This window comes from Pangasianodon hypophthalmus, chromosome 16 (assembly GCF_027358585.1).
Source record: "Pangasianodon hypophthalmus isolate fPanHyp1 chromosome 16, fPanHyp1.pri, whole genome shotgun sequence".
Lineage (NCBI taxonomy): Eukaryota > Metazoa > Chordata > Actinopteri > Siluriformes > Pangasiidae > Pangasianodon > Pangasianodon hypophthalmus.
The window spans coordinates 23,843,829-23,858,206 of NC_069725.1; the positions used below are offsets into that span (position 1 = coordinate 23,843,829).

The 14,378-nt window shown below is 41.2% G+C and overlaps 2 protein-coding genes across 3 annotated transcripts in view; one reads left to right on the top strand and one right to left on the bottom strand.

Annotated features, from left to right (window-relative positions):
* Window positions 1-4,685: 4,685 nt before the first annotated feature.
* On the bottom strand, window positions 4,686-7,239 carry ccn1 (cellular communication network factor 1). The gene is made up of 5 exons (XM_026921427.3): window positions 7,016-7,239; window positions 6,572-6,785; window positions 6,106-6,450; window positions 5,795-5,997; window positions 4,686-5,683 (listed from the first exon to the last, which is right to left on the bottom strand). The coding sequence occupies exons 1-5, from the start codon at window positions 7,061-7,063 to the stop codon at window positions 5,381-5,383; spliced, it is 1,113 nt and encodes a 370-aa protein (XP_026777228.2). The 5' UTR covers window positions 7,064-7,239; the 3' UTR covers window positions 4,686-5,380.
* A 1,457-nt stretch (window positions 7,240-8,696) lies between these two features.
* ddah1 (dimethylarginine dimethylaminohydrolase 1) overlaps window positions 8,697-14,378 on the top strand; it is a 54,901-nt gene continuing 49,219 nt past the window's right edge. The window contains exons 1-2 of one of the 2 annotated variants that reach the window (XM_034311716.2): window positions 8,786-8,831; window positions 10,708-10,793. In XM_034311716.2, the coding sequence (XP_034167607.2) occupies window positions 8,801-8,831; window positions 10,708-10,793 (117 nt within the window). In that variant the 5' untranslated portion in view covers window positions 8,786-8,800. Of the gene's footprint in view, window positions 8,832-10,707; window positions 10,794-14,378 lie in introns of both variants that reach the window. The other variant, XM_026920531.3, reaches the window with a different exon arrangement.

Genomic DNA, 14,378 nt, shown 5'->3' on the forward strand with positions numbered 1-14,378 from the left:
CGTCTTTGTTCTTTTTGGAGAGAAATCTCCATAGAAAAGTGTTGGAAATGCTGCGTAAAATGTGTTTTTGGAACCAAACCCCAAGGGCATCTTTCTGAATGCAGCCTGGCATTGCAAATAAATTACAGAAACAGCACTGGGAATAAAGCGTTTTGATGTGAATATTTGCTGGAATAAAATGCCTTGCATGCAACAGTTTTACTTCCACATACACTAGTATGTGCCAGTTCAGCAGTTTGCACTTTTTTCATGTTCTGGGTATAACACATATGCACACTGGAAAGCTGATAGGTCAAAGTTAGCTTTGTACTCATGAGATCACGTAAATTTGTTTTTCATTCATTTATTGCTAGCCCGCTATGCCTTCGCAGCAGAGAGTCATGGAATGGAGAAAACTTTTTTAAAATTCCCGAGGACATTTCAGAGAATAAAATCAAAAAATCACCTGAAATAGGTCTGAGTTTGGCTAGAGAAAACATGCACATTAGCATTTTGCATGATTTTTAACAGACATTCTCTTTAGCGTGCATAGACCGCATGTGCTAACATGCTGCATCGCTTTGGAGAAGTGAGTGCATGCGTGCACCACCTGACTAACCATGATTTATTGTTCTTTTTGTGAGCTGTTTTGATGTCTGCTCTTGTTGTGCTCTTATGCATCCAATCAAGGAACCACATCTAGGAGTTCTGTTTAGCGAACACAGACGTGATTGATTGGCATGATATGCGAAATGATTCAGAATCCGCATTGTAAATTTTTAAAGATTTGTTGGGCACGCTAAATTGAGCATGTTTTGTGTGTTAGTGTTTTCCAGTGGAATAGCAAATAAAAATACTATGCATGTGTTCGTGTGAGTGCCAGGGTTGCTGTGGAAAAGAATTTGAGCTGTCGAGATCTTTCTGGGAAGAACTGATGTAATATTGCAGAATTTATTTCCTAATTTTTGAGGATTTTATTGGAGGCGCTCATGATGAGTAACACTTTGACAGTTAATGGTAAATTAAACAGCAAACAGATTGGCTAGTTTTAAAAGGACAAATTTGAAACACATTTCTCACATGGCTGTTTATTTTCCCAGCAACACCATCATCCGGGAATCAGATCAGCGATTGACCTTCTCATAAAACAGAAAAGCCCCTAAAACTGCTGAAAGATGTTTCGCCTGTTGTATAGCATCATTAGAGGCCAAATTGGATTGAACTTGCATGGTGGTCCTGTATGAATGATGCAAATCTCAGAAAACACATTGAACGAAAGCTCTGGTTTGTGATGATGCAGAAATTGTAGATATCCAAGTGAGATAAAACAAGCGCTCAAAAAAATCGAAATGATGTAATAAACATACAATCAAACACATTTCGGTTAATGTCTGTGAAGTCCAAGCTGTAGTATTTTGAAGCGATTTAAGCATGATGAATCACTTTAAGTAAGTTGGTGTTGCAAACAAAAATATATATATTTTTTAAATTCTGAATGTCATTTTGTGTGTTCAGTCTCTGTGGAGTTTCACATGGTCTCCCGTGTTCATGTGGGTTTCCTCCGGGTTCTCTGGTTTCCTCACATCTCAACAACATGACGGTAGGTGGACTGGCTAGGCTAAATTGTTTCCTAGGTGTGAATGTGTTCATGAGTGGAGCCTTGCAAAGAACTGGCGTCTCACCAGGATGTATTTTTGCATCGCGCCCAGTGTTCCTGGTGATCAGGATAAAGCGCTTACTGAAGATAAATGAGTGAATATATCTCGTTTTAAATAGATAGTTTGTCGTTTCTTGGAAAACGTTAAACATGTTAATGACTCATCCTGTGCTCAGGGGTGTATTGTGCATTTGAGTCCAATAAACACTCCCTACTGCTTATTTCCCACCACAAAAATAAAATCGGATGGTTATTAAGCAGTTTGTCAGGGGTGTGCTGGATTTTTAATGCTATTTGCTTCTGGACACGTCCAACCATAGCTTAATATTTCAGAGGGAAAAGACCAATTATACAGCAATATCCAGTTTGAAGCATCTCTGGAAATTTATGCCAGGAAACTTCAGATGTTTTCCAGGTCAGAATTCTACGTCAAACGCAAGCAGATTTAACTTCACCACATCACGCCTTCATGCTGGTATGTCCCATTTTGCAAAAAAGTGCATCATTTGGCAGTGAAAACGTTGCCTTCTACCATCTCAGCCTGGGCCTCTTCCACACCCAGGGGACTGCCTTATTTTGCAGCCAGTTGGACAGTGACTGGGTTGATGTTGCCAGCAGGCCTGGATGGTTAAAGTTGGCATCCATCATGTTGAATCGAGGAGCCTGATTCTTACATTGAACTCGAAACTTCCGCTTATATAAGACTGGAGCTGGAGCCAGGATATTGTACAGAGACTCATTACTTACATCTCCAGGTCACGTTGTGTTGGCTCAGTTAAATAACTACTGGACATTTGGCAGCCCCTTCATTCTTCTCACTGATACACACCCAGTTACATCACACCTAGTGATACATTGCACCTCTGGGTCAGTAAATCAGGCTCTAGATTACTTATAATGGACTCAGCATGGCATAGAAGATGTATAGCGTGCCGTGGTTGTCAGACTGTTCTCAAGCCGTCAGCGTTAATCTCTTCTGGTCCATGCGATGTCTCTGGCAGTATTTAAAGAGATTCTGTTTGCCATCATACATTATGCTGTAATTATGTCCAGAATTCTGGAGTAGACAAAAATATCAATCTTTTTCTCTGACAGAAGGATGGCTCTAAAACTTGTGATAAGGTAGCTTAGTCTGCTTAGAAATATCTACTTTAAAAAAAAAAAAAACATCTACACTACAGAGTTTAAAAAGATGCAAGAATGCCACAATGCATTTGGAAACCAAGCCAAAACTAGCATCAATTAAAGGATTCCTGTGTGCACTTCTCAGTGCTGCCAGCAGGGGACGATCTTGGTTGACAAAGTGGCAAAACATTGGGTGTTGATGCCTGAAGTGGCTGTTGAAAAGAGGAAGAGCAGGCCTGGTCGTTCTCCTCCTCCTCCTGCTGGTCCTGCTGCTGGGCTCGCAGTAAATAACAGTGAAAGTAATGCTGCTGTTTTGAACCGAGGAGTTGTAAAAGCGCTGACATCAGAGCCAAGTGCCTTCCAAGGATGCCGTAATGGCCTCTTTTCCCTCCCTGTCGGAAGCCGGACCCAAAGCATTACGTCGTGTTTAACAAACCTGAAACATCTTGATCGCGTAAACACTTTGTTTCTGCAGTGGCCGAGGGGTGTATGAGAGGCTGTCGAGCAGCCCGTCTTCGTATCAAGGGCCACATGGTGGTGGTGATTAGTGAGAAAGAGAAATCTTGGGCTGTTGATCAGTGACTTGCACAGTGTTACAGTCTTGTTATATAACACAGCTCAGATCACAAAGAGTAACCATAAAAAGTGTGTGTTCATAGCTCCCTGTTGGAAACAGGTGGGAAGTGTACGAGGCATCAGAGCTCGGAAATAGCTTCTGAAGTGTTTTCCATTCAGAGTGGAGCTCTTGAGAGAAAATGAATCCAGCTGTCTTGTGAATTTTATTTGGTCACTGGCCTGGCAGCTTTCATATCAGAAGGTCACATCTGACCTCTAATTAGTTAAAAATAAAAGGGTTTAAAGGAACTTTTGGTATCTAGGAATGCAAATATTTTGCAAAGATGAAGATGTGCTCACCACCTCCGGTAAACACAACTTGGGCTTCTTTGGAGTGATGTATTTTTAGAGCAAGGTCTTCCCACAGCCTCAAAAGTGAACAAGCTGTCTTCCAAATGTTTTCCACCATCTGCCGGCCATCAGCACGTCTGCATTCCTGAGCAGTCTCCATTTCACCTGGATCAAACCTCTGTGTAGATATATCATCCCTGGGGAAGGGGGGTGTATGGGGGGAACTAGACAGAGGACAGAGAGCCAGTTGCCCCACAGTCAGAAGCAAAGCTTTTGCAATTTCTAAATCTCCTATAGGAGTCTGTGCTAGCAGTGGATATTGTCTTTACAGGCCCAAGTGGTTTGGCAGATACTAGAAATGAAATGTTAATCACTAAGGGTGGTTATTGTTGAGCTCATCATGCAGCCGTTGTTCTGTTACCATGTAAAATATTTTTACTGATGGGGCCGGCTTAGGATCAGTGTAGCCTACTCAAGTTTGAATTTTGTACAATAGTCCTGTTTTGCTTTTTATCCTTTTGATTGCTCTTGGAGGTGTGACATTTTGTTTGAGTCTGTTCAAGCCATAAAACTTTACTCTGAAATGCAGTGAGTGTGTTCAGACCTGAAAGTATCTTCTTTCTCCCATGAAAAAAGCTGTCCCACTTTGGAAATAGTTTCCCCTAAAGAGAGATTCCTGCTGGTTGAGAAGGCACTCAAGATTCCTGGCGTGATTCCGTGCCTTTTTACTAATGCCAAGGCTTTTAATCGTTTTGTTATTAGGTTTAGCTGAGACCTTGACTTTAGGCTGCTCCAAAGAAAGCAAGTCAACCGTTACTATGGCATTCCAGGACAAACTGTTATATAACACATCAAGCAGTTACTTGTTTTTTTCCCAAACACTGACTGTTAAAATTATTTGAATTGTTGGAAATGTATGTCACAAACTTGTTTTTGTTGAAACAGATGAAGTTTCATTGATTTTTTTAAAACAAGTAATGAAGAGACTTTGTTTAGTTTCATAAATAAATCTTTTTTTATTTGTAACATATAAAATTAGATCATTTTACACTTTATTCCAGTATGACAATAATCAAATAAAGTAGCTACACTTTTGATAAATAATATTAATAACAATATTAAAAACATTCATTCAAACTTTGTCAACTCATTTTGTTGCTAATTCGCTGATGGAGTTGATTTTCAATAGCTGCCGATCAATATGAACGCATTTGTCCACATTAGGGAGGAATGTTACCACAAATTTGTCGGAAAACCACAACATGGTGTAACTCGTTGGCATTACAGAACCATGGTCTACAATGTTAAGCAAATTTTTAAATTATGTATGTGCACATATGCTTATTTGAAGATATACACATACGAGTCTACAGTTGAGTCATATTTTGTGTTTAGAAATCAAAATATACATAAAACATTTTTTAACATTAAACAACTACATTTTTACAAATTGCTTGAGTTTACAAGTCGCTCCGAAACGAAGCTACTGAATTACTGCTCCACTGTGGAGCAAGCATCGAAAACGCTGACGAGGCCTCAGCAAACAGTGCACTTCATCAAACTCCTCAATTAGCAAGTCTATGATTCCGTGGGAATCTCGAGATGGTAGTTGATTGGCTGAAAGGGATAAGCACCCAGTTCCCAGCCATGCTGTGATCGGCCATTTCCGGCATCACTGCTGACGTCGCGTCATTCTGATACGGGATTCCCTTTTCAGTCTCTGAACTTGTGGATGTCATTGAAGAGTCGGTAAAAGGGGTAGGAGGCCTCGTTGGCATGGGGGCAGTTGAAGGAGCACTTGCAGGTCTCAATCAGCATCACGTTCTTGTTGAAGGTCTCGCCATCCTCGCAGCGGAACTTAACACGCACTGTGCGGGTCTGCTGGGGGCTGCAGCAGCGGCCGTCCACGCATGAGCCGCAGTACTTGGGTCGGTACTTCTTCAGGCTGGAGCAGCCAGCATAGGTGAATTTCACTGGCTGAGTAGACTTCTTGGTTCTGTTGCACTTCTTTCCTTTCTGTTTTGGAGAGAACAATCTCAAGTCAGTTGATTGTATCGACAGGCACTGATGGTTAATATCATCAGTAAATATCATAATTTTTGATGCACACGTTTTGACGTCTCTTACCTTAAGGCTGGAGTAAGTGGACTGGGTGCAAGGACGCACTTCGCAAATCCGGCTCTCCTTGACCAGCTTGCACTCAGAGTTGTTGTTGGTAACTCGGGTGGAGATGCCAGTGCCGCAGGACTTGGAGCACTGAGACCAGGGAGTGGTCTGGAGAATGCACTTCTGCTCACTGAACATGTGAGACTCAGCCTGGGCTCTAAATGCTGCAAATAAAGGAAGGCAACCAAGTTAGATTGGATTCAATCAAACACTTTCGAAACTATCAAACTCATTCCAAAAGCATTGGCCTGAAGCTGAACTTTGACACCTACCGGCAAGGGACTTGAGTCCATGCTTCACATTGGCCACCAGCTCGTTTCTGTTGGTGAGGTCACTTTCAGTCTCATCGAGCATTGTGTCTTTTTCCAACAGCTTGTCGGAAGGTTCTAGCTTCATGGCATCATCGCAGACCCACTTCTCGCAGCACTGGCCTGGAATTTTGACCAGTCTGGGGTTGGCACAGCCCAGCGTTGGCAAAGACAGCTCCTGGGGGCAGAGAGGGATGCAGCCCACTGCTCCATCAATGCATGTGCACTGGTGTTTACAGTTGGGCTGGAAGCTTTCTCCATTCTGGTAGATCCTGCTGTTGTATTCACATGGTCTGCCTTCAGTCTTGGCTGTTAGGGAACAGAAGACAATCCTGTTAGTCAGAATTCTTAGAGGCACACATACGCAATGACATTAGCTCAGAGCAGAGCAGGTATCAAAGCAATCATGTATCTATCGTATTAAACGCACCTCGGCAGATGCCTCTGGTGGCGCCTGAACTGGCCCCAAAGTTGCACTCGAGCCCCTTGGTATGGTCGCAGGGCTCTGTCTGGCTGCAGTCCTCGTTCAGCTGACGAGCGCAGACTTTGCAGCACCCGCAGCCGTCAAGCACAAGGCCGACACCCGGTGCGCACTTGGGTATCTCCAGTGGGCACTCGCACTGAGCTGGGCACGAGGAGAACACCTGAACACAAGTGAACAAGTCCACTTTAGCGAAACAGTGCAGTCACTTCAGCAAGTCACCACATGACATCCATAACTTCTAAAAGTCCTTACGAATATCTTGAACATAATAACATGTTAATAATAATAATAATAATAAAGATCTATTCCTGGGTCTGTCTGTATTAAATCCGCCCACCCATCAGAGTTTTATCTCCCCTGCAAAGTGACTGAAAGAAAGTTTCTACTCACCAAGTCGCAGCTTGCGAGGAGCATCACGATGAGTGGCAAAAGGATCATCCTTCCCTGATTAACGTCGCCTCCGAATAAAGAAAAGAACAAAAAGGTTCTTCTAGTCCTTGAGCTTTATAGGTCCTTCGTTAAAGTGGATGTCAGGCGTGTGTGGTTCGCCGTTTGTCTCGCGCTCTGTTCGAGGCTGAAGCGCTGTATGAGTTGTGAGTGAGTCTGCGCTGCTTTATATAGAGGAGCCGGCGCGCGCTGACGTCGCTCTCCGCTGAACTGGTCCGAAAGTATGCGCGGAATGCTTCCTTTGGCGCGTTTTCCATCCTGGGCTAAGCACCACCCTGTCTCTCTCTCTCTCTCTCTCTCTCTCTCTCTCTCTCTTTTTCCTTTTCTCTTTTAAATGAACCCCCCCCTTTCGCTCTGTACACAATGATTCCCCCCTTCATTCTTTCATTCTTTCTTTCTTTCTTACATTCTTTTCCCTGTTTTCTCTCTTTTCATTGCTGCATTTTGTTGGAGAGTTTATTTTTTAAGCCCCACATTCGCGACGACTGCAGTCCATTTCATCACTACCCTTCAATCCAGGAAAGTTTTAAAGATATACACTAAACAATCGCACTAATCAGTGTTCACCAGAGTGTGTAGGACAAAGAAATGAATGATTCATTATTATGCATAATTTGCACTATCCATGTTCACTACTGTATACAGCTATAAACATTATATTTATTAATTCAAGTGTGTATATATATATATATATATGCATACATACAGAAATATAAATAATCCATATTTTGTACAGTTCATGTTCATAGCAGTACAAGAAGCTATAAATGTATAAATACATTAATCCAGGGAGATATGTGTGTGGGTGTGTGTGTATGTGTGGGTGTGTGGGTGTGTGTGTAATGTGTATTTATTACTATTCACATATGTAGCATAAAGAATGTAGTGGGAATCAGCAACAGCATATACAATGTTGGCTTAATTTATGACTATTTGCTTAATTTAGTGCTAATATGAGTCATAAATATACACTCTTTCTACAAACACTTTTAATGTCAATGTATAATTTATGCACACAGTTTTCAGCTTGCAGGAGTAACACATCCTGTGCTATAAATGTACTTTTTTTTAAGGTTTGTTTTTATTTTTGCGAAGGTATTGATGGTACTTTAGGCTAAAAACACTGACTGAAACCTGTGAGGAAGTTGAAAGCTATGCCTACAAACTCCTACGCCTTCTCTTTTTTTCCTGTAAAAAGTCGGATCATATGAGAACTCCTTAAAATTCACATATAGGCTTAACTGTTTCTATTTCTGGACTCCATCCCCCCCCCCCACTCTCTCTCTCTTTCTCTCTGTCTTCTCCATCTCCAAGCACTTCCAGATGTGGCCTCCACACGTAACAGCATGGCCATATTTGGTATGGCAGCAGCCCTGCATTATTAACATATTTTCTCCCTCAGTTTAGTCAGCCACAAAGCATTCCTGACAGCTCTGAGGGCTCCTAAATGTGTTCTCCATGGAGGAAATTCCTCTGAGTTTCCATGCAATCTGTCCACCAGGTTTTAAGAAGAAAAAAAAACAGAGACCAAGAGACAGAGAGAAAGTGCAACTGTTACCCAGATTTCCATATAAGCTGTTGGTTTGAAGTGGAAAGTAAAAAAAAAGAAAAAGCAGCCTGCTTTTTCTACGAGGTTAAAAACAAGCACTGATTTTCAGAGATTGCTGGATAGAGCAACATGAATGAACACAGATGAATAAACGAGTGTAGACTGCACACAGTAACGGGATGTTCTTGCAGTTAGTGCGCTTTCTTTCAGGTAAGCCTGCTTTGATTAAGCTGTGGTGTTAATTGGATGGTGTCTGAACTTCTGGAGTGGTACGTGACATGGGAATTCATTTATTGTCTGTTGGAGGTGTTGATTTTTCTTTTATTTTGCTCTTAATTGAGGTCAGATACCAAGGATGAGTTGTATCATCTGTTGCTTGTTGATGGTGTGTGAAGTGCGTCAAGCTTTGACGTATAAGCTGGCATCATTTCCATGCAAGGACGCTAGATGGAGATGTATTGTGCTGTTGTACCAAGTCTACTAGGTTAACAGGAAGTCATTTTATTAACTTGATACACGAATCTTGTGTACGATTTATGCTTCAGACTACGGACGAACTGATGCATTTTTTTTCTCAGACTGATTACGAGGACAAGGTTTCTTTGGTACTCATTGAAACCAGTACAGAAATGAGTAACCTACTTAGTATTAATCAGTCAGGGATGTCACACACAACATTTTATTCAGCTCTGTTTATGTTTAAATAGTCGTCATCCGATAGTGGATGATCGTCAAGACCAATATACTGAGTTTCAGCTAGCGTTGTTTGCAGTGTTGGTTGCTTGGTTCTTGTTGAGTTCTTGTTTAAGATGTTTTCTCAGGTTCCTTGTATTGTAGGAAGATGTGGTAGTTCCTCCTCTTAATATTTTCACAGAGCACAGTTTGCAGTCTACTTTGATTGTGTTCAGTAATCGTGAAATATCTCCACATTGCTGTCATTTTGCATCTGTTCATTAGCATGACAACATAAATATAGTATCACCTGGTATCAGATGTTCGTATCGGAGTATTTTTCTTACAATTACAAGTAAATGAGCATGTGGGATGATATAGATTGTTACACCCCTTCTTTCATCTGTCTGTGACTTATCCTCACTTTTCTGTATTATACAAAGCCCCTGACGGTGACTCATGGGGGTGTGAGGGATCTGTATTCCCCCATGTGATCTGACCTAGACCTTATTGCAGCTCTCTCGTCTTAGGTCACACATGCCTGTGTCATTGGATACACAGAGTAATTCACTCACGCTGTAATACATAACAGGAGAATCATTTAGCAAGAAACAGCACTCCGAAAAAGGCCGTTCATTCTTCTTATGTCATGTATCCTTGACCGATTAAGCGTGTTCCCTAGATGGAGTGACCACACGGTATCCATGGATGTAATGGATGTAATGTAATTATGATGTCCGTTTCCAGCTGACATCTGCTTCAAAACGTGACACTGAAAAACCCATCTCTGTCTTTTCCTTTTCCTCAGAGGATGCTCTGCTTTTAGGAAACAGTGCTTAATGAAATCAGCTTTTTTTCTATCCTATAATTACTCTTTTGGGAAATATTGCAAAATCCGTTTCATGCTTTATGTAGTAATGGCAGCCATAATATTTTCCAATGGCCTGCCACCAGTTTTGTGCTTTCATTGGGGAAGGAAAGAACGGAGGCCTTGTTTCCTTATTGATTTGAGCATGTGACTCATGGCCTAAATGTGCCCTGTGTAAAAAGACGTCTGGTGTTTGAAAAGCATCATAGAGACCAGTCATCCTGCCAAACATCCATGCCCTTGGATCGGGATTGTTTTAAGATGTCTCATGATTTTTCTTTGGTATCGGTGCCACTTTGTTGCATATTGTCTTGTTCGCGTGTTTCGTATAAATGTTCCTGATCTTCAGGCATGTGGGTGTTACAGTTTCTGTAAGGACATGTAGTAACATACTGGCATTACTACAATATGTCATATATCCCAACCCAAAAAATGGACCAGTTACATATTTTCCCTGGAGGAAGTGACCACTGGGAATACTGAGATATAACGTAATTGTAGTTACTCTTTCCGGCTGACATCTGTTTCCGTTTCTCTGTGTGTCAGTGGAAATGGACCCAGCGGTGTCTAGCTGTAAATTTGCAATAGAGACCTTGCACAAGCAAGATAAGAGAGTTACAGAGGACACAAAGGTATGTGAAACTTTGACACTTATCAGCAGGGAACAGAATGTCATTACGTACATGTAAGTGTGATATTTTACAGACATAACAGCAAAAATGAGTTCATTTTGACCTTCAGATATGAGGAGTCTAAATTTTGAATCAGAAGAGCCATTGGTTTATCTTTGTTTAGTTGCATAAAAGTACAAGACATGAATGGCATCATATTATCAATGCTAAGACGAGGTGAATATCAGGTGCTAAAGCCAGGTCTATGTGTCATCTGCCTATTATTGGAAGGAAATGATTTATTTATGAGTTTAGCATAAGAATATAATGAACATATAATAAGCATATGTAGGTTAAATACTAAGAGGCCCAGAGTTGAGCCTTGGGGGATAGCGCAAGCCATGGCCTCATGTACAACAGATATTGCAGGGTGTCATCTGCATAGAGTTTGGGGAAATTTTATTTGTTTTTTGTTTGTCCTGGGAATGACCTGGGAATATAATTCAGTTATATAATAAAAGGCCCCAGAATTGAGCCCTGAGGAATATACAAAGAATCTAAGACAGATGTAGCTATGTGAAATCTGTATACTAGCAGGAGGAAATGTTTTATTTATAAATCATGGTAAATAAGTAAAGGGCCCAGAATTGAGCCTTGAGGGATCCCACAAAAGGTCCATACAGTGTTTAACATAAGCGCAGCATTACCTGATCATATCCAGCTCTTGTACACCTGGATCACAGCCTGTATAACCTATGCCTTCACTAACTGTAACATTCTGTGAGCATTTCTCCAAAGGCACATCATAAGATGCAATATGTCATCCGTGCTATCCTCGGAAGATATGTCGTCATCTTTAGAATTGTGCATGTGTCCCAAACTGGACAAAAATGATAATTGAAGTGTACAGATATTTACAAGCATGATATGTAAGTCATTTATTATCCTTGTCACCTTTCCTCTGCAGATATGTGCATACCTGTTATCAGATTAAATGGTTAATGATTCTAGGTTTCTAAGCGAATATTTACTTGGAACCTTTTCAAAAGGGAAACACTCTGTTGTAAGAGTTTTAAGGGTTCCTCTAGAGAGATAAAACAAAGACCATTTTCCCAAATAGGAAGCAGAAACACCAGAAGCTTGCGCTTACATTAATTCATTTGTCTTCATTGAAGTTAGGGTTGTGGTGGATCTGAAGCCTATCCCAGGAACACTGGGTGAAAACTGGGAGGATTCTGCCTACCTGTATGTTTTTTAGAGGTGGGAGGAAACCAGAGAACCTGGAGGAGAACATGCAAAAACCCTTACATACCGTACCCCTAGTGCAGGATCGAACCAGAGCTCCTGGAGCTGTGAGGCCACAATGCTACCCACTAGTATTTACACATTATACTAAATACAGTGGCAGTAACCTTATGACAAGGGCTTCTTTTTAATACGACGGAATTAATAATGGCCACTTTGGACCTTTTCCATCATCTACATTCAGCACTTTGTGTATTGACTTGTCAGGTATTTATTAGTGTCTGACTGAAACCGCACAGTTTTGAGCGATGACTCAGAGCGTGTGGATTAATGAAGCAGTGTTTGATATACAGAGCTGATAGGATACTGCTAGATGTTTAGCCATGTTGTGCAGTGGGTTTTGCTTTAAAGTGGATCCAGAGGGATTTACGAGACAAAAACAGAGCACGAAAGCTATGCACACACAGGGTTGAATACATAAATCACATTTCTTTGTTTTAATCTTAATATTACACATAAATAATTGACTGTGTAAGCAGAAATAAAACAAATGGCAGGAATGAGACAGACCAATTTAGATAAAGAATTAGGTGAAATACACAAACGTGTGTCATGTCTCTGAAGGCCTTGATGTTGTTCAGCTATTCTCACCTACTTTTACAGTGTCTCTAAGAAGAGACCAGGTGTGCCTCAGTCCATTTTTTCCTTCCTTGAGGGAGGGAGAGAGTCTGCTGGAGGAATGGAAAAAGAGAGAGAGAGGGAGGGAGTGGGGTGAAGCGGAAAGACCTGTCTGAAATGGAAGAGCTGGTATGTGGGCCTTCAGGAATGTTTAGACCCGTCAGGATAATTGAGTGGATCTGGAACAAGGAAAGACAAACTTTGTTCCTGGGGTGCAGAGGAATGTGCACAGGGATGTCTGGAGAGCAAATTCCAACCCAAGTCGGACACACACACACACACATACACACACTGCACTCCTCTGTCCTTACACAGTAGATCCCTGCCGTTAGAGACATTTGAAATCTAAGATAATTGTACTGTAAGGATTGTACTGTTCTTTTCCTTTATGATCCTGCGAGTCTGCTGTTTTCTTTCGCTGATTGCCGTACCACTCATACCGTAGTGTAGCCTAAAAATAATCAGACTCAGGAACATGTCTGGTAATGCTTTTTACCAGATCAGGCTGGATTTCTTTCCGCATCTGAAGTTTTATTGGAAGTGAGCGGATATCCATGCCCTTTGTTCCCAGTTGGTGGGATGCTTTAGGGGCTGGATGATGATCACTGGCAGATGGACAAACAACTGGATTGGAAAGTGCAATCACATGCTAAAATAACTGACCAGACAAACATTTCTCTCTCTCATGCTCATATACAGTTGGGTTTTATTGAACTGCTGATGTGATGATCAGTTTAGATATATGAAGCTACTGATTGATGGCCAAAAGTATGTTCACCCCAACCATCACACCTATATGTGGTTCTTCCCCAAAGTGTTGGAAGCACACACTTGTATAGAATGACTTTGTATGCTGTAGCTTTACAGTTTCCTTTCACTGGAACTAAGAGGCTGAAACCTGTTCCAGCATGACAATGCCCCTGTGCACAAAGCCAGCTCCATGAAGACATGGTGTGTGAAGGTTGAGTGGAAGAACACGAGTGTCCTGCACAGAGCCCTGACCTCAACCCCACCGACTGCACCCCAGACCTCCTTGCCTTACACACTCCTTACTCCTCACCTAGGAAAACCTTCCCAAAAAAGTGGAGGTTATTGTAACAGCAAAAGTGGGGACTGCATCTGGAATGGGATGTTCAAAAGGCACATAGGAGTGTTATGGTCTGATTGATGCGCTGAAATGGACCAGCGTCTCATCCAGGGTGTATTCCCGCTTCACATTCAGTGTTCCTGGGATAGGCCTCAGATTCACCCTGACCAGGATAAAGCAGCTTCTACAGATGAATAAATGAATGAACTACTGATTGATGAACAGTTATATGCTTCAGTGATGGTAACTAAACAGTTTGAGCATATCGAACCCCTGATCGATGAACAGAATTCTTAATTAATGATTAGATTTAAATATTTGATAGATTTTTTATTAACAGTTTGTATATATATGGACCTATTGGTTGGATGTTACTTTTATTAATTGAGTAATGAACCATTTTAATGGAAATTAAACATATTGTAACAAGTTTGTTGTTTTCTTAATGTTATTCTTAAGAAAACAACACAACAATAAGAAAAGTATAAAATCTCACCAATTTATTGATTAATTTATTCAAGTAATAAGGAAGCTGGAGAATACTTTAAAGGTAAAAGATGGTGTACATGTTTGATAAGCTAGGTTTGTGTCGCCTT